This window comes from Poecilia reticulata, chromosome 4 (assembly GCF_904066995.2).
Source record: "Poecilia reticulata chromosome 4, P_reticulata-male-v2, whole genome shotgun sequence".
Lineage (NCBI taxonomy): Eukaryota > Metazoa > Chordata > Actinopteri > Cyprinodontiformes > Poeciliidae > Poecilia > Poecilia reticulata.
In genome coordinates, this window is record NC_088833.1 from 10,969,420 (window position 1) to 10,994,914 (window position 25,495).

General features: G+C 38.0%; 1 protein-coding gene across 1 annotated transcript in view; it reads left to right on the forward strand.

The window, feature by feature from the left end:
- Positions 1–759: 759 nt before the first annotated feature.
- exoc2 (exocyst complex component 2) overlaps positions 760–25,495 on the forward strand; it is a 51,834-nt gene continuing 27,098 nt past the window's right edge. The window contains exons 1-6 of the mRNA XM_008406707.2: positions 760–847; positions 10,669–10,826; positions 13,504–13,680; positions 14,803–14,926; positions 17,614–17,727; positions 19,205–19,329. Of these exons, the coding sequence (XP_008404929.1) occupies positions 10,709–10,826; positions 13,504–13,680; positions 14,803–14,926; positions 17,614–17,727; positions 19,205–19,329 (658 nt within the window). The 5' untranslated portion in view covers positions 760–847; positions 10,669–10,708. The remainder of the gene's footprint in view (positions 848–10,668; positions 10,827–13,503; positions 13,681–14,802; positions 14,927–17,613; positions 17,728–19,204; positions 19,330–25,495) is intronic.

Here is a 25,495-nt window from a genome sequence, read left to right on the forward strand (position 1 = left end):
CAGCCTCTGTGTGACATCAGCATCTGTGCAAGCTCCCAAGTCACAGTTTGATCCCTCAATTATCAGATTACCCCGTGTAATTGGACAATATGGTTTCCTTGGGGACTGGGCCTTGCCTTATCACAGAAAGTCTTTCTGCCCTGCACAATTTGGTGAGATAAATGTAATGGTATCGGTGCTCCAGTGTGAGCCTGGGTGGTCTCTGTTGCATTTCTAATGATGCTGCGACTTTCCCAGAACAAGTGGAAATACCTCAGTGATGCACCGTGAAAAGAGAGACAAGGAAAGAGCAGAGCTCCCACTGGGCTCCAGTGTTCTTCCACGAAGGACGTCAGATTCTCCTGAGAAAAATGCAGGTTGTCTTTGTTGTTGTTGCAAAGACCCTATTCTGACAAGATGCTTTACATTTGCCATAAGATTACCTAAAATAGTTTAGTTTAACTATTAGAATGTGTATTTGAGGCAAACAACAAATTTAAAAAAGGCTTTCAAAATTAATGTGACATTAATTTTGAATTTATTTATTGCAGTGTTTTAAATTTGATGTACAAAAAATTCTTAGTCAGCATATGGCAATAAAACACATCCGTTTCATACCGATTGCAGACTGTGTAATAAAAATTTATTATCTGCTCACTTTCTTAATCACAGATAAAGTGAATAATAAAGTGAATAAATATAGATGATTTTAGTAAATTTTGCTTTATGTTGATTTAATTGATTCGTCCAAATATATAAAAAGAATTCATAATGGTCAAACTTTTCCACGTGTTTTATTTTGAAGGTTCTGCCCGGAAGTTGTTACAGAAAACAGGAAGCAGTCGCTGCAGACAAGCCTCTTTGAACTGTGAGTTCCTATTTCTCTGCAATATTTTGTCCTTCTTTTTTATAATGTGGTGATAATGATTATATCACGCAATTTAGAGGACTATAAACTTTAGTAGGATTTCAGCCAAGGCGAATGACAGTACTTGACTCTCTTCTTTGACATGGATTTGACTCACTAGCTTCGTCTAGCGGATGTTAGCTTAAGCTAACGTTAGCTCTCAAATTAATCAACAAAGCGGCTGTTTTTGATGTTTTTTATTTAAAATCACCCATGAATAATCTTGATATCCTAAATTGAGCTGACTATAACATAGCAGTGTTTGTAAGTAATTTAGTTGAAGTGGTTTAACTGTCCTTTCGCTAAAAGTTTATGACAGGAGCGTTAGCCATGCCAAACTCTGTTAAAATTTTATAAAATTTTAATGTCCTGGGGCCGTTTATTTTTTACAGAATATATCGATTGCTTCTCACGTTCTGTGGACGATCCAGGGTAAATTCGGCGGGGTGCTTGCTAAGTCATTGCCAAAAGATTTGCCTTAAAAAAACCGTTTGCTTACAAATATTTAGGCATTTCTAGATGACTGCTACATGGCTGGGCAGATTACAACTCAGCTGACAATCCATAACAGATAAGCGTCTCACTGAAGTTATCTCATCTGGATTTACTAACACTTGTTTTAGGTGAAACGGTATCCTAACAGTTTAATTATCTATAAATTAAGCTTTTTGTATTTTACTGTTTATCATAAATGATGAATTTATAGTTTTGGTAACCATTAAAAGGTAAAATAACCTTACATCCATATTTTTGGGGAATGTGAAAAGAGTATCTGGACAAACCAATTTATTAAGTCTCTTTAGTGTCAATTGTGCATGATAAGATAAAACCATTAAACGTTAATTTAATTTCAAGTCAGTTTTCTGCGGTACAGTGATTGTTAAAGATTCTTTCATGCTGAATTTTAAAAGTTCTCCCAGCAACTGATTATTTTGGTCATTGATAAATCTGTCTAGTAGATGTCCTACTACACAGGACTTTTCATATACATACTGTATCATAATTTAATCTTTCGTATTTATATAAGCAGTTTTTACATTGCATGGCTTAATCATGCTTATTAAAATGGAACTTGTAAAAATGTTTACTTTTTGCTACAGAAAAAAACTTAGTTTATTGACCATTTTAGAAGTGGTGTAGCAATGCCCTCTTTCGAAAACAGCTATGTTTCTTCTGTGATCTTGCTTCTATTAACTTTTTCAATTAAGAGTCTCTGTTATTGTATAAAGTCTTGTCTCTTTTTTCAGGTTCATTAGTGTTTTCAGTCTCAACACGTTTTGCGCTTCTTTAATCCCTTTTTGTGTTCCTTAGTCAAATATTGCTGTAGCATAGGTTCTTTAAGTAGGTTTGTCCAGGGAAAACAGTACTTCAGCATGTGTGTTTGCTCAACAGATTGATTGGACTTGAGAGTGAAAGAGAGCAGGTGATTGACAAGTTCACAGCAAGCTGGGGCTGTGTCCTACAAATGTCTGTGATTTGTGTTTATATCCATGCTAGCAGGGCCACACTTAGAGCACTTTGTCTCACCTTCTCCTCCACTTCTCCTAAGTCAGAGGGAAGAAGGAGGGGAGGGAGGGAAACACAGGGGCAAGGCTACACTGATCCATTTCCTGTCCCCTCCTGGGGCTCTAATTGAAAAATTTGGGTGGCCCTGCTTGTTTGTTTTGGTGGAATGTGGTGGGCTGTATTTTCTGAGGCTTTCCTCAGTGACGCTGCTCCGCTGAGGCGGGGGTGAATTGAGTGACGGGGGTCAGGCCAAGCCCTATTTATGAACCAAGCTCACCCTAACCCTTTATCCCCCCTGCACTCTTTGCGGTGTGCCCCACCTGGTAGCCCAGCTAAAAGCCTTACCAGCCACTGGTCTTCACTCTGTGGTTCCTGTGATATAGTGAACCTTGAATTTACAGACAGAGAAACAGAAGACTGAAACTTATTCACAACTTAAAAATAAGTTCATATAGTTATTGAAGCATCACAATTTCACGCAAAGAAATGTACTTCCTTGTATTTATTTGTGCTTTAAATTGCCAATGCTGTGGTTATTGACATCCCTGGTTTTAATTGCATCCATTTTCTCCAGCAGGATAACAACACATCCCACAGAATTTCTGTAGGATGTCTTTCAAGATTCTGTCATATGGTTTGTGTCATTAATCTTAAGACATCCAATAAGAATCCCATCAGATTTTCATTTACAATGTCTTGTTGTTTTAAAGAGCTCCTGATGCCATGCGCTCAAACAATATTTCTAGAATGCTTGTGAGAGAAACAGACTCTGAGCATCACAGACCCTCTACTCTATTTCACAATGTCCATCAGGTGTTTTTTCACATTCAACCTGCTTTAAACAAGTCTCATCTAAAATTACTGAACTGTTCACATTTGTTTAATCTCTTCAAGTATCGCATTCAGTAAAAGTCCAAGTAGAGTTTATCAAACTACACATGTTTAAGTTTGTAGTAGTAGATATATTAAAACTTTTTCTGGCAAACAACCAGCTGGCATGTTGCTTTAATTTAACAACTATTATGGAGACTTGGTGACTCCAAGATGCCTCTCTTTGCTGCACTTTTGTTACATCTCTAGAAGTTATGCTACGCCCCTTACCTTCTCACTGCACATGGTGGGAAGATAAACTGGTCCTTCTCCAGTGTTTTGTCACAGTTCCAAGTCACTAACTGATTTCTTGATGAAAGTGTTTTAATCCACCAACTCATTTCTTAGTTTTAATCCTTTCTCTTATTGCTCTGACTGTAGATATGGGGAAGTTTAGGTTAATTGTTTTCATTTGTTAACTTAAGATCAACAAAGTAAGCATATCTTGCATGTCTCATTTGAAGGGCATGTTCTTATGTGTGATGTTACCCTTTTGAAGCGTGGCTCTAAAAACCCAGGGAAAAAGGAATTCAGAAGTTAAAAAAAGAGAAAGTTTTGCAGTTGCAGGCCTATTCTTCATTGTCTTCATTATCCAGTTGTACTTTCATTGAGCAAATTATCTAAAATTTAAAGGTAGGATTTAAAAAAAATTTTCAATAGGAGATTAATTCACATTTTCTTCTCATTTGCTTAGTAGTCAAATAATTTTTGAGACAGTTGCACAAGCAAAGTAAGAAACAAATGTATTTTTGATACTTTTATTCAATATACACTTAATTCAGTTTATCTGGAACACCAGTTTGTGACAAAATTTATTCCAGAAAAGCAGGAAAAGATAATTTTATTAAGAATAAATTATTTGAGTAATATTCAAGCATTCTTTGAAAAAATACGTCTAAATGAGTTAGAGCCCTATCAATAAGAGAAAGTAATAAACCCGTCAATTTAAACATTCCTTCTTTTGTTATATTTTATATGTTGTTGTGAAGTACAGATTTTTGCTGTAACATATTGAATTTCTGCTCCATAATTAATTACATCGCTTCTGTTTTGACTCTGAATGTTTCTCACGCTTATATAGATATATTTTTTTTTACATAAACCAGCCGGGGTAGAAACGTTCCAGCCCGGCTCACCAAGGTTCAGATTGCTCCACTGAGCCTCGTCACCAGGCAGAGCCGCCTGTCTCCAGCCTCCTAATCCTCTGAAAACATTTTCTTACAGTTGCAGGCCTATTCTTCATATTTCTGTTTATTGTTTCAAGATTTTTTTTATCTGGGAAATTGGCGACTTCACTTCATTAAGCCTAACTCAGTGAAGCGCTGGAGACCGACAAACAAACAAACAGATAGCCCCAAACATAACAGAGCCTGTGGGTAAATATGATGCTGGTAGGACAGGGAGCCAGAGGCAAACATCTGATCAGTTTGTCTTCATGAAGAGTCTCCATGAACTTTCAGACTGGCTGCTCTGCGGAGGAGATGCTGAGTCATTGTAGAAACGGTCAGCAGTCACTGGACAAGTTTCCAAACAGACTGTGCACAGTCCGTTTTAATGGAGCCCCATTTATATGGAATCTGATACAGTTCACACATATTATGGTCAATTTCTGGCTATCTGCTACATTAGGCTGTCCACATCTTAGAGCGAACAGAAAAGTAGATTGTTTAGGGTCGGCCCAGTCATCCTAGGCTGGGAGATGTTTGGTTGGCTCTGTGCATTCAGAGGAGTCGAAGGGATCTTTGATGGAATCTAGTGTTTATATAATGATGGGGAGCAAAATGGTGCGTGTGTGTGTGTGTGTGTGTGTGTGTATGGTGCTTAGAGGGGGATGGATTGAGGGTGATGAGCTGTTTTAAATGGGTCCCTTTGTGCCCGCTGAACCCATCACACACTCGCTTACACTCACACTCCAGCACAAATTTATGCCAATCATTGCCATATGCGAGTCACCTTTTAGCTCCAAGGGCTAAATGATCCAAAATTTGAACGCCTTATTCATGACTTTGTCGCAGGGCACTGGGTCGTGTGTGTTGCGATTATAGGGGGTCAACTAGTTTAGATAAATTTGTTTATTTGTGTGTTTACAGTTTTTCATGTTTTGATGTTAGAATAATTGAAATCAGTGTCATTTAAATAAATCCTGAAGACATTATCTGATGCTTCACTTACTACAATATTACACTATTCTTTTAGTTGTTGCTAAGAGTTAGTATGACCAGAGGAAAATATGAAGCCGTTAGAATTGCATTGAGAGTCTAATAGAAGAAAAATCCGTCTTATTGTTGCCAGGTTTAACTAAATCTATAATTTAATCCATGCAAGACTTTTATTTATCCGTAATGATTGTTTATGCACATGTTTCTCCATCTAAAAATAATTGAAATGGCAGTAAAAATGCTAAGCCCAACTAAATATATCATCTTAATGCTTTAGTAGCATTTGTATTTTTAATGCAGTGAATGTAGCACATCCTTCACGTTCAAGAACTAAAAGGAGATACACTAATTTTGTCTAATTTTATCATGCATCTCGTGGGAAGCAACAGTTTCCGATAATCAAGACAATCTGAGATAATCAAGATGGTTTATTATTCAGAACTTACATGTGGGTGTGAGAGTAAAAGAAGCAAACAGATGTCAAAACTGGATTCTTCATTTGCCATTTGCTCTTTTTATCAAATACTCTTCTGATCCTCCCTGCAAAGCATTACGCTTCGTAGCGCTTCTATGAAGAGAAGGTTGTATGGGCTGGAACTACAAGATTCAGGCTTTTGGTGGTCTTATTTTGTTTGTTTTTTGCAGAGTGACCTGCTGATTCTCATTATCGTTCTAAGGTCTGTAACACATATAAACTTATTCATTTTTACATGACTTTAGTTCCAATGTTTAGCTCAAGAAACACTAACCTTAACAGAAACCACTGGCACTTTGATAGAAATTGTCATTTTGAATTTAATACAAAATAAAGAATGCAAGATTTTTTTTCTTGAAGTTGAAGGAAACACATATTCCTCGTTTTTGTTTGCTTTTTACTTAAGGTGAAACAGAGTACTAAGAAACGTGTGGGTTGTTTAGGCATTTGCAAACTGAAAGAAGTGCCAGTTTTCCGTTTTGATCCATTTAACAGAAACAAAAAAGTTTGACTTTTCCAGTTTTTGATCATTAGTTAAAAGCCAATCAACAAAAATCTATTTCTATCTTTGGCTGAATGGTCATTACATCATAAAAAAAAACAACATTAAAAAAGATCCAGCAAAAATCTAGTAATTGGCTAATAAGTTGATCTGTCTTTTAGATGTGGATGCACTCTTTACAGGTCTGGATTGGTTATAAGTTATTTAAATAAAAATTTAGTGAACCTTTCTTTTTTTTTTGTAATTATGAATTGTTTCAGTCACATTCTTTAAAGCACACTGTGATTCAACAACCTGAGTTGTTACTGATATTTTTTAAGATTGTGTAAAAAAAAAAAAAAAAAAATTGCTCTCAATCCTTTAGTAAAGGAAATCATCAAAAGAATAGTTTTCTTTACAAATGATAAGTAGATGAACTTATCTTCAATATTTCAACCCATAACTTAAGTTTGGCATTGAATTAATATACTAATAAAAAAAAAATCAGTTGATTAAATTAGTAATTTCTTATAGTTCAGTCGAATCTTTTTTCTTATTTTTCATCTAGATGTTAAAAAATTTAATGTTGACCTAACCTCAACAAAAATTATCTGCTTTTTCCATCCTAGATGTAAGTTAAAAAGATATTACTCCTCTACTCAACAATATGAACAATGTCTATTTAAACAACACTCTGCATAGTTTTCTCTAACAGCTGCTGTATAATTGGAGGCAACTCTGGTGTTGGTGACCTTCAAAGGAAAGTAAAGAGTGATACATGGGAGAGTGGCAGCATCATGATTCTGAGGGATTCCTGCTGTAGAAAGGAAGCTAAAAACAATCTATGATTAAATTTAGCCAACGAAAAAAGTCGGGGCTTGACACATGTTAGAACAAAGTGGTTTATCATCTTCTAATGCCCCCTAGAGGCTCGTCATTTTATCCCTTTTTAGGAAGATGCTGCCCCCTTAAACGGTTCCAGTTGGGGATTCTTTTCCTTTTCATGTTGCTCAACGGCAAGAAAAAAGAGTTTGCAGTTAAGCGTCTGTTTGAATAAAGTTACAATTTCTCTGACCTTGTTAGCAGGGTATTTGTGGTGATGCATGACATGAGGAGTCCCGTTACTAGTGACTCGGTTCCTTGTGCGAGCGTGCGTGATGTTCCACACGTGTGTGTGTGTGTGCGTGTGTGTGTGTGTGTGTGGGGGGGGGGTGTGTGCGTGTGTGTGTGCGTGCTGGATGTTACAGAGAAGGGTCTGGGCAGTGTTCCCGTGTCCATGAGCAGCCCCCAGAGTAAAGTAAACACAGCGGCTCTTTTCTCATCCCAGCCGTCAGCAGGCTCTCCCCAGGCCCGCGCCGGAGACCACACACCCAGACCACACACACGCACACATCTACAGACATTCATGCACACACATGCACTGCCCAGAACTCTCTTCAGATTCTTCCTCACGCTCGCATACGCACAGACCACACAACATCAGCCCAGGCCCCTCGCACGCAAACCTCGCTGAGCTGTCATTTTGCTCAGCGTATGTCTGCGTGCGTGTGTGCGTGTGGGTGTGGGTGTGTGCGTGTGCGTGCGGGTGTGTTCACGTGTACTATATAGGACAGAAATACTCCTGGAAGTAGAATCTGAGTTATTATACAAAAAAAAAAAGGGTTGTGGTCTCATCCCCCCCACCCTCTCTCCTCGCCACTCCCGCTCCAAACATGTGGGATTGATGAAGGATATACCAGGCTCTTGTTTTAGGCCTGTTGACCTCTTATCTTCATCATGTCAGATTCAGAGCCCCTCCATTTCCTCTTAACAAGCGCAGGGCAGCAGCAACAGCGCGAGGTAAATCCCTCTGGAGGTTTGTCTTTAGCTTTGGGATGTTGGTGCGGCCCGGCAGGGAAGGAGCTGTTCCAGAACATTCCTCGGACAGGTTCCTATTCTGCTCAATTTTTGGGTCACTACAGTCTTGCTTACTTTCATGCGTCTCTGTTTCTGATTGGCTTCTTTTGTTTTTCAATATTGTTCTTTGAAATGAAAGTGCCTTAGAAGTCGCAGTTTGCTCTATTTTTTAATCCTCTCGGCCACATCTGCATAATTTGATACCTTTTTTAATAAACTATGTGCTTGTTTGTTTTTGTTTTTTTTCCTAGTTAAAGTAAATATAACATTTCTTAATTTTTGTTTAACATCTTAAATGTATTCAAATATATTTTAATTGCAACATCTTACAAACATTGTTATACACCTTCTGTACAGGTTATAAGTCATTTAGGGGAATTTCTTGACACAGATGTCTAGATATGGTCTATAAACATAAGCTGGTTCTGGGAGATGAGACAGATTCTCACTTTGTAAACAGTTGTGATGAATGACAGCTTGACGTATGTTGTGTTAGACTCCTTAAGGATACATCTAAGTATTATGAGTCTGTGTTGTGTTTTTTCAGCATTAATCAAATACATTTTATTTAAATGCACCAATTTAGATCTTGAGAAGTATTTCATTTTTTCTTTTGAAGAAATTTCATAATATAACATTAAACAGAAATGTGTCTAGCTTTCTGCTTAAGTTTGGCACTTCCACTAGATGCTGGTCAAGGATAATAGCTGCCACTTCATGTCACCATTCAGTCCAAATTTGTTTTGAAATTAGAAAATAGGAAAAATCTGTCGTATTTGCCTACATTTTTCTATCTTTTAAAAGCGGGTGTTTAGGATATGGTGATGAATTTAAAACCTATTTTAACTAATAGTTAGAAGTTTTGCTTCTCTTTTCTCTGGTTATTGATAAGCACAGAACTAAAATTGGGACTATGGATATCGTCCTTTTTTCCAGTGTTGCTGGAATGTTGCTCCTTTAAATTTAGACAAATTTCGTAGAACATTTCAAATCTACATATCTGAGTTGTTTGGAGCTCCTTATGGATCAGTTCAGGCCTCTCACATATAGCCACATTAGTTTTGGACTGTGAGATTTCCTATTTCTTGCGTATTCTTAATTTTTGAATCAGTGCATAGAGTTACCACTATGGACAAGCTAAAGGTCCGGTCCGTGTGAACTCCTGCATTATTTGAGGTGAACGTGTTCTGGCTGCAAAGCGAAAGGACGGAAGCCCATCTCGGGTTGCTTCACGAAGCTGAGCTTGGTCAGAGACCTGGCAGTAATTTATTAGCAAACATCTGCTCAGCTGAAATGCTTCCTTTCATATTTTTGTTTTATTTGAAACCCTTCTCTCTCCTCAACATGAACTGATTTGCATGGTTGCTCCTTCTTTGGTACCAGAATGTGTACAGTATTGTGTGGGCTTATGAGGAATGATTGGGCAGACCAGGTTTATTTATCCTGCGCTGTGAGGTTTACATTCTTCCAATCCTCTCTGCTCTCTGTCTGTTTCGTTCTTGGCCGCTTTCTCTGTGTTTGCTAATATCTGAGAGATAACTTTTGCAATGCATACATTGTTTGGAGACGGAAATTAACTTTGAGCCAAATTCTGATCATATTTTGGGAAAAAGGTCCAAATATCTGGCATGAGTACTAGGTAAAAATCCTTGTTGAATTTATAAAATGGTTTGTGTTATTACAGATATAATACATTGTATTGTAATAGTATTAACCTTCTATGATTCCTTATTCGAGTTTTTACACAACATGTAAAAAATGAAAAAGAAATGAGAATAGTATAATTTATAAAAGCCTTATTAATTATTCCATTTCCTAACAGATAAAACCCATTTGTCTTAAGTATTTTTCCATTGGTTTTATGTTTAAATGATGTCCTTTATCTTATATTACAACATTAAATTTTGGGTTGATTCCATTTTTCATTTACCTTTTTTTTGTTGCTGACAGATAACCACAAATAAACCATTACTTGTTCAAACATTTTAAAAAGGCCTCCAAACTTATTTAGATTAGAGTTTGAAACTGAATCAGTTTTTAAAGTTTGTCCAGATTAGATGCCAGTAAAGGATAAAAAATGTCAGATTGTTCCCAATTACTAACAAACTAAAAGATGTGACAAATTGTAAGAAATCTGAATTTAGTGCAGGGTAGTCCAGTGTAAATTTGAACACACATTTTTATGTTAATGCAACTTTTCAATGGACATTTGGGAATATATTTGTTGATCTAATGTTTGTATAGCAGCAAAGTATGCAACAATTTCAATTAATTTTGTTGTCGAGTTCTTTTCTCTAACTTAAATGGACCAACAGGACATTCTGTAATGTTCTGCGAGGAGGCTGCATTTCGGATGCCACCCAATTTTTTACCATTGTATGTTGTGCTTGTCCAGTTGCTGATTGGTCCAGAGCTGCACTGCGACTCAGGTCAAAATGTCACCAGCACGGCCGCCACCACTAGTCACGGGCATCTCACCAAAGGAGGGACCAGCATGGACCAAAGTGACCATTCGTGGAGAGAACCTGGGCACAGGCCCAGCTGATCTCATTGGTAAGACCTTTAAAACTAACTGCACATCTCAGTGCCAGCAAAGTCATAGTTTGTATTTTTGTTTATTTTTTTCTATATATATTTACTTTTCATGGGAGTTGACTTTTGGAATGTGGAGTTTAATGGCCGTTCAGATGTTTTGTCTTATTGTCTCTTGCATGTTATTTAAATTAAGTAAATATTTGTTCTTAAAGGTCTTTAAATTCGAGTGTGTGGAGCAGACAGGTTAAAGATATTCAGTCTTGCAGCAAATGCAGTGTTCTGTCATATCCAGTCAAGAACATATAGAGACAAGTTGGCATATAGAGATAAAAAGTTACTAATAATTTGAAACCTGCAAAAATAAGTGATCTGAGTTTGTCAGATCACTTATCTGACAAACTCAGAGAATTACAGAGTAATTCTCTGTAACACAAGTCAACAGAGAATTCTGAAAATATTTAACTTCCTTTAAAGTATAAAAAGAAAAAACAACTTTTCTACCTCATTACCAAATTAACCATTAAAAACAACTTTAAAACTCTAAACTGCTAAAATTCAAATTACCACTGTTAATATTAATTATACTAGCCAAAATATATTTTGCATTCATCACATTTTTGAATCAGTGGTGCTAAAGATCCTTAAATGTGTTTTACTTTGACACAAACATTTCTCGCAGGTAGCTTGTCTTTGCTAGCATATAAACACATTTCTTTATAATGTTGATTGGCTTTACCAGCATTTAGATCAATGAGGAAGTCCAATGATCATAGCTAAGAAGAACTGTAGACTTATAAAGTTTAGGAAACGTGTTGTTCAAAAAATATCAGTTCAAATGACATAAGTACACATTTTCCAAACTGTCACCCACAGTTTGAAAGGAAGTTTGTCAGGATTTTCAGAAATAACCCAGGAACCACCAGGTCTTAAGCTTTTCATGAACTGGAAACTGCTGGAACACCATAAGAAGCCAGTTTTATTCCACCATGGACTGAGGGAGTGTCATCCACAATAAAACCTGTCCAAAATCGACACATTAAAGCTTGACAGAGATTTGTAGCTGCACATGTGGACAAGCCAAATACTTTATAATATCAAGATGTCGATTAAATTATTTGGCCACAATGAGAAGACATATTGGACAAGTCAAGGATAAGCTCTTAGTCCTAAAACCAGACTGTTAAATGGTGGTGGCAGCATGTGCTTCTTTTAGAGGTACTGGGTCCACTGCACAAAGTGGATGAAGAAATGAAAGATGGTTACCATCAGATGTTGTATCTTCACCTCACAACATCAACCGGAATGGTGAAACGTGGACTCAATGTTTCAGCTGATCCCAAACCTACCTGCAGGCAACTGGAATGACCCTGAAGTAAACCCTGAACTCAATCTTATTGAAACTTGCACTTGAAAGTCGAACCAACCAGCTTAAATGGACTTTGCGAATTCTGCCATTAAGTCAAATATCCAGTCAGAATTGCACCTTAAGCTTAGTGATGGTTACAAATAGTGCATTGTCAAAGTGTGACCTCCTTGGAGACATTAGGTAAATATTATTGAGGGTGTATGTATAATTTAACCCCTGTGTGGATTAGAGAAAATCCACAATAAAATCAAAACTAAATTTGCTTGTTTCTAAACCACTTTTTTTTTTTTTTTTCACCTTTTAATTCCCCTTTTCCCCCCAAAAAAAACCAACTCAAATAATTATGGTCCATCTGCTCACGGGTACTGGATGTATATCCTTTATGTTTAAAGAAAACAATCGTGTAAACACTCAAGACCAGAATTCACATTTTAACATATTATAAGACTTTTTCCTATTTATGATCATAGAAAAACAGAGTTGTCATTTGGCTTAAAAGAAAACAAAGTCAAATGACTTTTTTTGTAAGCCAAATTTGAGCTTGAAACATCTTGCTCTCATTAGATGATTTTAACATCACACTTTGTCTTTGCCAATATTTTCCGTCATATTTGCCAGTTCCTGTAAAAACTCTGATGGCAGTTCAGAGGACCCGCAAACCGCTCTTCATCAGGCTGCCAGCTCCCTGGCCAGCAATACAAGTCTATTCCTGACCATCCATGTCCCTGGGGCCTTGACTAGGACAATTAGATATGCACAAATGTGTGTGAGTGCTTATGTATCCAAACAAAGTGGCCTATGGAGAACAGAGGCAGGAAATGGGGCTCTAATGGGCAAATTATTTACGGTTTTATGGGCTATTTGTTGATCGCCTCTCGCTGGGTGACACACACGCCAAGCGCTACCAGATCTCCTCTGCTGAAAATGCCCAAGTTCTCCCTGCCTCACGAAGGCTTTGTGAGGTTCTAAGAAGAGGCTGACAGATGTCGGGGCAGAGTGCACATTGTGCCAGTAATGAGCCACTTAGCACTGAGGAGTCACTCACATTAAGTTTAAGCAGTTGAGTGAGTTGGAGGAAGATCAAGGCCACCCACGCCAGCTGTGACCCCGGCTTGAGCTTCGACCTCTGGTGACAGTTTGACTAAACTTGCTGATAGATGACAGCGCTGTCTGAGCAAGCCCTTCTACACTGCTCCATATTTGTATTCCTGTGTGTGTGTGTGTGTGTGTGTGTGTGTGCTTGCATTGCAAATGTTTATTTGTTCCCCCTGTGTGTGTGTGTCTGTATCTTTCACCCATTTCACCTTTTTCTCTCCCTCTCCATCTCAGGCCTGTCCATCTGCGGCCATAACTGCATGCTGACAGCAGAGTGGATGTCGGCCAGCAAAATAGTGTGCCGTGTGGGGCCTGCCAAAGATGACAAGGGAGAAATCATCGTCACCACAAAGTCCGGAGGCCTCGGCACCTCGACCGTCTCATTTAAACTGCTCAGGCCAGAGAGGATTGGTAAGACTCAGAAGGGTATAGGTCAACGAACCAATGAAGTGCCCATGAGCACTGCAGCTATTGATGATGTATATATGGCTTGAAGTAAACTTTAAATTTAGTTTCTTGTGGATATCTGTCAACAATGGCTTGAGCCCAGATTGGTGGATTGCAAGACTAACAGATGACAGATTCTCCCTCCTGAGCTGCCAAACTGTGCAGCTCCTCCTCTCTTAAAAACCTCTGAGACCTTCACAGTTAAACAACATTCAGGCTAAATTATTTAACTAATGATTTTACTTTTAAAGGCAGTTTCTTGGTCTGGGTTTTATTTATTTATGTCAGGAGACTGAAAATAAGTAGGTGCAACATTTCAAGAGTTTTTGTAAAAAAAATTAAAAAATTAGCCTATTTTGTTTTTTTGTTTTTTTTCCCTCTAGTTTACAATGATGCACTACTTTGTGTTGGTCAGTTACATAAATTCCCAGTAAAATATACTCAAGTGACACAATGTGAAATGATTTTAGGGGATTGAAAACCTTTGTAAGGCAGTATATACTGGTGACATTTTTCATAACATTCTACTTTTAATCTAACCACAATCTAATAAAAACACCACATCTAATTGCATGTGGTGTTTATTTATTATTTGATATAAATTAATGTGCTATCAGATTACAGTAATTCTACTAAACCGAATTGATTTTATTTGAATTTGGCAATACAATATTGAATTTACCAAACTGTTAATGTGAGTACAAATTGCAATAAAGTTAATATGATTTTAAAAACTTCAATAAATTAGTTTTCCCTTAAGATTTCAGGGATTTTCTTGCTTTGCCACTCATCGCTTCATATTATTGTTGCAAAGTTGTTGTTTTTTTTGTTGTTTTTTTATGCAAATTTTTTAAGCTATGATTAATATAATTGTTGCATTTGGTCTTTTATGACGCAGTTTCAGTTGCACAAACTGAATAAAAGTGCTTTATTGTATTAGGTATTAAAATATAGAAAAACAATGAATACATGAACCCACGGTTGACTTATTTACTGTTTGCATGCTTGTAAAATAAATTAGAGCAAGTGTGTTTGTGTGTGAGCCCATCTGGGACGTGTTGTGACTGCGTCCCGCCTGTCCTGCAGGTATCCTGGAGCAGTCCGCCGTGTGGGTGGACGAGGTGAACTACGACATGAGGACGAACCGCAACAAAGGAATCTCCCCCTTCTCTCTGCGTCCCAGCAATCCACTGGGCATCGAGATGGACAAGTACGGATCGAAAACATACAAAAACGTACACATGCCATCTCACTGCCATAAACACGAGGGCTCTCAAGTCACTGAGTCATGGGTTACATCTCTAAACAGACCCAAACTCTCCCCATATGCCGGCATTTGAAATATTATGCCAGCATGGGAGCAGCCGAACTGCTCCGCACAGGGAGTGGAAACAACATAATTGTGTATAAAGTAGAGAGGAGAACGATAAAGAGACATTTGGAAAGGACTCTGGGAGAAAACGTCACACTTACAGCGCCTCGCAGAGCAGGCAGTGTGCTGATGGCTCCCACGCGTCGGCCAGGGAGGGCAGAGCTTGTAACTTATAGTTTGTCTTGTCAAGTTCTGACATTTCTGGTTCAGTATTTGTTTGACTTAGAGGGTCTGGGGGCAAGTGACCGCTCGTGGCCAGAGACAAGACCCCCATAAACAGGCAGCTCCATTGACTGGCTCCCAGAGATGCATTAAACATTCACCGCAGCGCGTCTCGGTGTTTGCCTTTCAGTCAGATTAAAGCTATCTCTGGATGATATGTAACATGAAGGCATTCGAAAAGAGCCCGATAGGTTGTTTACATTTTTCTGCAGTGATCTCACTTTTAGGGTTTGCTGCTGTAAGTATTTAGCAGCTTTAGAAAAAGACAGGTCCGTTATAACTTCAACTCAACTTGTGAGGTGTTGCTTACAAATCCTGCGATCTCTGATAGAAACACTTGATGCACAAAATTTAAACCTGCTTCTGAGGGTTGAAGCCTAAATATTTAATTAAGATTTAATCACACTAAGCTACATTTATATTTTAAACGTTTTTACGGTATTGGTTTTTTATCTTTTATTTGTATCAGAAGCATAATTAGAGATCATCTCTTCTTTACATGAAGACATTCTGTATACTCCACATAGCAATGGTAAAAGAAAGATTGTTGATAGAAATAAAAATAAAGCAGAAATAAATTAAAATCTACTTTGACCTTTTAAAAACAGGTGTAAAACTTTTATTAATCACAGAAATAAAAGTGGATAAATAAAATCAGCATAATAAATACAAATATTTAAAATTAAGATGAAGCCAAACTAAACAAGACTAAAGATAAATTTACTGTAAGGTAAGAATAGGAATGCATTTTCATTATGCATCTTAATCACTTCAATTAGTGAAATACCAAATGAAAAACACACATTTTAAGCCTTGTTTTAAAAACTTGTATGTTCTCTAATTTTCTTAAGAAAGCTGTTTAACAGGCGAGGACTGTCAATTTTTGCTTAATAATCTTATATTTTAAATACATCATATAATTTAAAAATACATAAAATCTAAAAGCTCCCACATTTTTCATTTTGTAAAAGTGAGTCAACTAACGACATATTCTTCTATATGCTCAGTTTTTTGAGAATATCATAGAGCTCAGGGACAAATGCTTTGATGTGTGCATTTTCTGTTGGATTCAAAACAACCCCAATCTAAAAAAAAAATCTGCGCTGAGGTTTACTTTTATGCTCAGTGTTTGTTATATTTTAACTGTCGAGTCAAAACAGTTTACACAAATATGTTTCTATGTGGTATAGTTTCCTACAGAAAGAATCAAAATCAGCAGGTCCGACTTCAGAGAAAATCCGAAATCTGATGAGTGCATTGCTAAAATCTTCATTCTGTCGAACCGAACTTTCCGGAAAGCTAATCTCATTTCAGAAATGTAAAATCTTCTTGCTGCATCAGAATTCTAAAGATAGGAACACCATTGCTTGGGTCCAATGCTGTTTGTCTGGGTGGCTGTGTATGAAGTCCAGCTGTGAGATTTAAAAACACCATAAAATGTTGATTGATGAGGAACATTGTTTGAGGAAAAGCCAGCTCATCTGTTCTGCTTTGCTTTTATTCCTTAAAATAGCTTCAGTCTGAGTTCTGCTTGCTGCGAACATTTTTGTCATAAACATTTTTAATTAAACAAATATTCTCTTGGTATCAATTCCACTGTTCAGAAGTAAAATATATTAGAATAAATACGACAACATTTCTGGTCATTTAAAATTTTGCAGACATTTATTATTTTTTATGAGACTAAGAGCTTCAGAAAGATAAAAATCTAATCCAGAGTAAATATTTTCACTTAGAAGTGTAAATGAGCTGAAAATCAACTGGAAAAATGAAATATATGTTGAGGTGGGAGAATAGCAGGAACCCTGGCACTCCCATCCACGGGAGGAACCGCTGGTTTTGTATGTATTTGTGCGCAAACATCACCATGGTGGTAGATGGTTTTCTTTTTCTTCACATAATTAAACACTGAACTCTAATGTGAGATGTTTCCTTCTTTATATGCGTGTGTGTTTGTGCATGTGTGTGTGTGTGTGTGTGTGTGTGTGTGTAACTGCAGGGTGGGTGGTGATGCTGGGGATGTTGGTTTGTGTAGCCCACAGGTCATTAGTAGAGATCAAGCTTCCCTAATGAGTACTGGGTCCTCCAGGGGCATCCAGGCGTCACACACTGCACTTCCCACGCCAGGCTCTCCAAGGCCTGTGCTTCCTAGCTACACGCTGCCCCCTGCTGGAAAATAAAGTCACATTGAAATGATACAGCTTTACAACTAGCGTACTTATAATTCAGTTCTCCTCAACAATACTCAGCTGTTCATACAGTTTTCTCTTGCATTTACATGCCTTAATGTTTTTTTCTTGTAGGGGCAAAGTTCCACAGAAAGACCTGGAGCAGATATTTCCTGGAATGAGTGGAGACTTCACCAGTGAGAACTTCTCTGCCTCCTGGTACCTTATAGAGAACCACGCAGGCTCCGGGTAGGTCCATTGTTGTGTCTGTTTAAACAACCATCTCATAAAGCAGAAATACGGTTTCCTCTTACTGGTCATGCACTTGAGGTGTCTGTTTTTCACTTAGACAGAAGTAAAATCTGGATTTTTGCATCCACTGGTTACAACTTTGATGTCTCTTTTTTTAAATATATATATATATATTTTTCACCACATAGTGCAAGTAGTCAAAAAATAAATTTTCTCAATGTTTTTTGACAAATGTGACAAATGCCACTAAGAACAAAAATACAGAGTATTTATAGGAGGAAGCGTAATAATTTCTCAGAATCTGGCAGTGTTGCATTTTAACTCCAGGATTTTGCCAATATGTTTTTTGATACACAAGTTTGAATGTGTGAGACACAAATGCGTCTCACACAGTTTCCTTCCTCATTTCATATATTTGTAGTTTTATTTTTTATGGATGACTTTTTCCGCTTTAAATGGAAGCTGTTTCTAACGACAGTTTGCACAGACTTTCCAAAATTACTTCTAGTTAAATGATCTGCTCATAGTTTTCTTTAAGGAAACACAATTATGTGACTCCAGTTTCTACTTTCTACTCAGTTATTTTGTTTTTTAAGAATCCTAATCTGTCATATTTCATAAAGGTCAACATATCCAAATGGAAATCAGAAACCCAATTAACTTAAACTAGATGTATAAAATCATCAGAGAATGATGTAGAGTTAAAATAGATGGTGTTTGGGAGAAAAAGTATTTACATGATTGCTTATCTTGATAATCCATTAACTATATGGCTTTAAATTTTATTAAGTATCGCTCTGTATATAATTTTTACTAAAATGTACCATTCAGTTGTTTTTTTTTTTTTACAAGTTTCTGACATTTTGCAATTGAAATAATGATCAAGGATTATTTAAAAATGAAGAAACAATTCAATATACTGCTGGAAATGATTTCTACATTCACGTACTGACTGGTAAAGAAAATATGCCAGGAATTCCAGCTGAAGAAAACAAAAACATAGTTGCACTGTTTTTTTCTTCTTTTTTTTTTTTTTTTTACCAATTCCCTTTGAGTTTCTCCCCACATTGTCAGCTGGTTCTTCAGAGATCAGAGCGGCGTGTAGACGAGGTAGCCTGTTGACCCTAAAGACTGTTGGGGCAGAGGAGAGTTATTTTGGACACTCCTGGCTTCCTCTCCCCCCTGCTTAGCCTTCCAGTAACCCAGACCCCGAGGATCCAGCATGACCAGGGGCCTCTGTTTGGACCTCACTGGGTGACTGTTTCTTCCTGCAGAGGAAACCTCACTCAGGACACTGACACACAGACACACGTACTCACACGCGTAAAATCTCAAACTATGCGTCCCGAAATAGTGTGTAAGAAATGCAAACAGGCACGAATAAGAAACAAATTCAAGTCATTGTTTGGCTTTTTTGTTTATGTCTCGCAATAAACTGATAATTATTAGTTGTTTTTGTTGATTTTCGTTGCAGATTTGAGCAGCTGAAGATTGCAGCCAGTAACCTGAAGAAGCAAGCGACTAAGAAAAACGAGGGAAGCCTGGCCTATGTGAAAGGAGGCCTCAGCACATTCTTTGAGGCTCAGGACGCTCTGGCAGGTAAAGAAAGACATGATCTCAAACGTGCGCAAACCTTTACTCCCTCACTTCATATTTGGCCTCAGAAATAAGGTCCTAATTTGGGGGTAAATGTACAAGTTGGGCCGTTTTAATCCCCCTCCCTCCTCACCCCACCGCCACATGTGGTTTAGCAGCGGTTGATTAAAGAGGCTCATTTGGACGGTGTGTGAAAACCCTCCTCTCTGCGCTACAGTTCCAGCAGCCAACCACAACACGGTTAAATCACCTCCATCAAAATGAGATCAGCTCTCACCTGTCAGCCTCGCTCGGCTCCGAGACGTGGTTAGAAAAGCACGAACATGCCATTCACACTCGCTGACCCTCAGATGCCAAAAAGATTTCAAGGTGGCAGAGTCGGGCCGCTGTCGCTCTGCCAGGTACCTCGAATCAATTGTTCACTTCATCATTCATGCTTTTGTCTGTTTACGCTCTGCTCCCGCCGCAGCCACTCAGTTACTTCCCCTTACTATTTATATGTACACTTTTCTGCCTCCATCTTTATTATTATTACTTTCCGTATGTTTGTGCTCCGGTTGGAGGAGAGGCAATGTTTTCATTGTTAGTGACTGAATCTAAATAAACGGAGCAGCCCAACACAATGCGAGCCAGAGTATTAGGACTGATAGAGCTGATAACGGAGCCAATATGACCAATGGGAACAATGCAGAGTCATTCTCACGTTCAGACTGAGCGTGGCTTCTGTGTGCCCACTGCCCCAATGGGAAGTGTACAGTCTGGAGGGGTTGCAGGAAGCAACGCGCCATGTGTGCACTACATTGACCTGTGGGCCAAGTGGACTCACACTCATGGTTGGTAGAACGTGTACCCTCTTTCAGCTCTAAGGTTTTATGTATTAGGACATAATAAAAATGATCTGATGTTTGCCAGGTTCTAAAATGACTTTAAGTGACGTGTGGAAAAGCACAGAACAGATTCCATATTGTCATTTGTTAGTCATTTAATATAAGGCTGAAATGGAAAAGCTGTGGATGGAAAAACAAAATGCATCCAACAGCTCGACTTGTAGAATCACCTTCAGCACTAGCAGCTGTCGGTAGTCATTTCCTGTATGACTTTATCATTTTCCCACATCATTGTGGGGTAATTCCACTAGCCTCTTCTTTACAACCTTGTCTCCCTGCTTCCATGGCCCAATTTGGATCAAGCTTCAGTTGTCCAAATCGGACAGGTTGACCTGCCTCACATTTGACTTTGAAATAATTAAATTTCCAGATAACTTGATGGATGACTGCAAAACGAGCTGAAATCATCAGCATTTGCTGATGACATGCTGGTGTTTAGTTTGGTTTTAATTTTATACAGTATGACCAACCGACAGTGCATTAGAGTTGCACAGATGTTTTCCTTTGACCCTTCTAAACAAACTGTCTTTGTTCCATCTTTTTCTATTTATGCTTTTATTAACTTTAACATTTACATTGCTAACTGATATTTTTAAAGCTTTGCATGGAGCTTATGGATTTCTTAGCATTTTTTGCAGAGTATTGCATGGTCTGACATTGGGGAGAAGTCGCTTAAACATTCAATCATGAAGGCTGGTAGCTCTCTTAGATGTTTTCCATTGTGAATAATCTCAGTCTCACTCAGTTTATGTAATGGTTTATAACCCTTCTCACACTGATGGGCAGCAGCAGTACCATTCAGACCAAATATCACCAGCAGCAACTACAAATCACTTATTCAAGTCCTCTAACTAGAAAATCTCGACTGCTGCTTTCACTTTTCCATCTTCTCTAAACTCCAAGAGTACATTTTGTTTTTCCCACTGCTGTAAGGATTTTAAAATATATTTACTTAAAAGATGTGTGCAAAAATGGAACAATATAGAACATAACAGTCCATAGGTGTGTGATAGGTGAATGTAGCTTCATATACTTTAGCCTCATTTTGGAGTTTTCCAAATTTGAGGAAATGTTTGTTGTTTTTAACAGAGTAAGGTAAGAATGAGATGGTTGATGGATAATTTTAGGGTTTAGTGATTTTTTTTTCTATTTTCCAATAAAACTTAGAAATTAAAAACATTAAACTGAAACTATTTTTGAGTTAAAGATTCTTTTATTTTCAATTCGGGCCTCTTCTTTTTCCTTTTTCAGCAGTGTTTATATATGCATTATGTAAGCTGCATCAAGAGAAAGTGTATGACTACTTATTAATGTGTAAATTATTTTGAACAACTCTGAGGGAGTTATCTTTAGATTCTCAGCGCTTGTATGCTTTTTCATTATTGAAACTTATGTTGTATTCGTGTCGCTTGTTGCAAGAAATATGCCTTGAAACTGCTAATTTAGGTGTCCACTTGTGTGAATACGTAAAACATTAAAAGCATTTTTTTTCTCTCTGTCTCTCTCAGCGTTTCACATCAAGACATAAAAGCTTTTCACATTATTCTGTTTTTGAACTTTTTCTGCATCCTAACTAAGCTTGCTTTCACTTTTTGTGAGTTTATTTATTCATCAGAAGCTCCTAACAGCAGCAGGACAGAGTAAAGAAACATTATCTTGACGGCGGTACAGCATCAAACACTGTAGCTGAAAAATACCTCTCCTCAAATGCTATATTACATCCATGTGTCAAAGGGTTTTATTCTTTTCCCCCTCATAAAGATAAACATTGTCTCATATTTGAACCAGCAGCGTGACTTGAAGGTTAATTTTCAAACCTCTAGACCCCATGGCTTCTCGCTGTGACTCATTACTGCCCCGCGGCATCCTTTTCAGGCCAGGGTTCAGTTCTCTGTCTTGAAAAATGAGGCAGCCACACAGAATGGGTAGTTGGGTCAGGGATATATTCTTTACACGGAGTACGGCTGGCCAAACCAATGCACAGAGCACGCAGCCTGTGAGCTAGCCAGTTGGACTCGGCCCCTGCAGTGAACCGCTGCAGGGCTACTAAGCACAGCTGTCTGAGCGACTGTGAATCCCTTCTTTGTGTCTCCGAGGAGCTTGGCACATCGTCGTCGTTCTGAGCCAGACCAGATGAAGCTTACCTGAGAGGCAGCTTTTGGGATTTTTAGAAAGTCTTGCACTTCAGAATGTGCTGCGTTGGAAGTTGCTGCTGTGCCTGCAGACGCTCTCAGTCACCATGTGACATTCTGGTCTCCCCTCTTGTTTACTTTCAGCTCGCACGCTTAGATGTTCATCAGGTTTTATTGATGACTTTAATTGAAGTCTGGGGTTATTTTTAATGCAGCATGCAAGGTGGAAAGAAGGACGGGAAGCCAAAACCTGTGTAAAGAAATGAGATGGATGGAAAAAGTTCAGAGCAACAGCGACACTCTGAGGTTTTCTTCTTCTGAACATTTTTTTTTTTTTTTTTAGTTCTCATTTAAGGGCTTTTAGCTGTTTTTCCTCTTGAGTTCAATATAGACATTTCTAATATTTAAAATAGTCATTTATTATAAAATATGACTTTTGCATTTTGTAAACTAAAAGATCTGCAAAATGCCTTGCTGTCTTGGGATAGTTTGCAAGTACTTCGTTCTACATAGTTTGCAATTATGTGTAGAGGATATAAAACATGGAAAACATTGCAAATTTTGAAATCGGCATCACATTTTCATAATGTGTTGAAAATATAAACTGAATTAATATACAATGCTATTTACTAGTACTTGGATAAACTATGTTTTGCTGATATATTATAGACGATGTCCTTGATGAAAGCCCCTTCACTTTTAAATCATTTATATGGCAGCATTTTGGTGATCTAGCCAGTATGAACTTAACGTTTTTACATAATACATTGATAAATAGCACTTGATAGCAGCATTTAATCATGTTTTCCAAGATATTAATATTTATTGATGCTCTCGTAGAACTACTAGTGGAAAGATAGTCTAAGTAACAATCCAAACATGGCTGTTAGTTTCGGGGTTTGCAGACCTCATTAGGTTTTTTGCTATCACAATAAATAACAATTTGTATCCTGTTAGAAAAGCATCACAACAATGATAAACAATACAATAATAATCTATCCCAAGTTGTGAGTTGAACAAAAGAAATAGTGACCAGATACAAACTATTTGTAAACACGTTTAGAAACCATTACTGCTGCCTGGTAGCAATTTAATGCTATATAACTTTTATTTTGTAGAGTCGGGATTGCATTTGATCATCTCTAGTTTAAAATCTAAAGTTTGTTCAAACCTCAACTGGATAGTTCTATACTAAATTATCTCTAACAGAATTGTATTCTGTGAAAACAGAATAAATGGTGATACACCAGTCAGCTGACCTGTGATCAAAATCTGGCTAATCTGGCTATTTCCTTTGATTAGCTTTGACTGGTGATCATCCAGTCAGATACTGAAAAATGTGTTTGTTTGTTTTTTTTGCTATTCAATAATTACAAGAAAACAGAATAATTTTCTAATCTTGTAATTCCTTTTTTTTTTTTTTTTTTGGTTTGACTCTAAAATACTATATTTACCAAGAAATTAGCAGTATTATTTTCTTTAAAAAATAAATGAATTGGAATCAGCAGGTAATTCTCTCTGGGAAATCGATATCGGACAGCAAAAGCTCGATCGTTGTGCTGCTAATTCTATAAAACAATGTTGATTATTTGCAAAATCTTTCCTCTATTTATGAAATCCAAAACCTTGGTAATGGAGTGTGTTTTAGAATTTTTTTTTTTTACTAAATAAAAATAGAGTTTAAGGGGTATCGAGGAGATCATTTGGGCCTAAATGTTTCTCAGATGATGCACGTGTAATTTTCAATCAATTTCATCTTTTACTCTATTAATATATTTTAATCTGATCAATATTTTCACTTTAAGGGAAATGTCTCAGGGTTTTGTGGAGAATTTTGTCCCTGCACACTGTATGATCCCGAAGCCTGAGAGACGAGTTGGGCCGATTCTTCTGAGACATTCTCTCTCTGGCTGATTGAATGAGTGACAGGCTGTGAGGGAGGGGCGGGTTATTTCTGCTAAAATGTTGAAATTTGAGGTTTTTCATTGTTGTGTGAAAAGGAAGTCTCCCAGTGATGCAGGAAACGGAACAGCTACCGTGGTCCAAAAATGAAAGATTCCCAGGGCCTGTTCGCCGCGTCCCCAGCCCCAGCAGGAGTCAAAACATCTCCAGCTTTAGAAACCAGGGACACTGTATTTTTATTTTTATTCTCTTTTTTTCTTTTTTTCCCCCTCCCTGAACGGTTCCAGGAAGCGGAGCAGGAGCTGCGGCTCTTCCTCAGGACCTGCCTTCGTGTGTTCTCCGGATCTTGACCTGATGTTTAGCTTAACTGTAACGTCATCAGGCCTCTCGGTGGGAGAGGACAGGCAGCTGGCAGTGGGGCAAAGGGCAGTCTGGAGACATGAAGCAGACCTGCAGTGTGTGTGTCATCCTTTGTTTTTGGCCCTATCAATCCTGCGTACACACACCATCTCTGCTTATTTCCGTCCTAACCTGCGTTCAGTCACATTTACTGCTGGCTTGTAGTGACGTCCTTACTACAAACAGTGTGTTTGAACAGTGTGTCTCAGTAATGCTTCTGTCTGTCTGTCTGATTCGAGCCTTATTTATTTATGGAAATTTTCCCTTTCTCCTTCTTTTTTTTTAAAATCAGCTAAAAGCCATTTGGTGTAAATGTTTATTTGTCGTCTTCATTTTTTAGATGGAGTTCTTCTTCACGATGGTGTCGCTGCACAAGTATGCAGGAGATTGTCTTTTAAAGGCTCCCCACCTCTTTGCGACTCTGTCAATAAACCCACCCTCAGCTCTCAGCACCCAGCTGCCCACTACTGAACACCATTTATTTATTCACTGGGGTAGCCCCACCACTCTCTCCCTCTTTTTTCCCCCCTTTTAGTTTTTTTTCTCCTCCATTCCGCCTTTTTCAAACTCTCTTTCTGGTATGAAGCTCTTCATGCTAAGTGATGGCTACAGGCCATCAGAGGGTTCCTGCCCCCCTTTCACTCTCCTCTCTGCCGCAGTCACTTTTGGCATAAAAGCATGTTATTTTTTCAAACAAATGAGACGTTTTACATTCATATTTACCCCCTCTTGGTCAAAGGGCTTTAATGTCCCAAAACCACCAAACTGTGCTGTTAATGGCTGTAGTTGGGCGACTTGATCCAGGCCAGTGCGAGGTCACGTCCTGGCAGTGTGGGAACAGTCACTGGT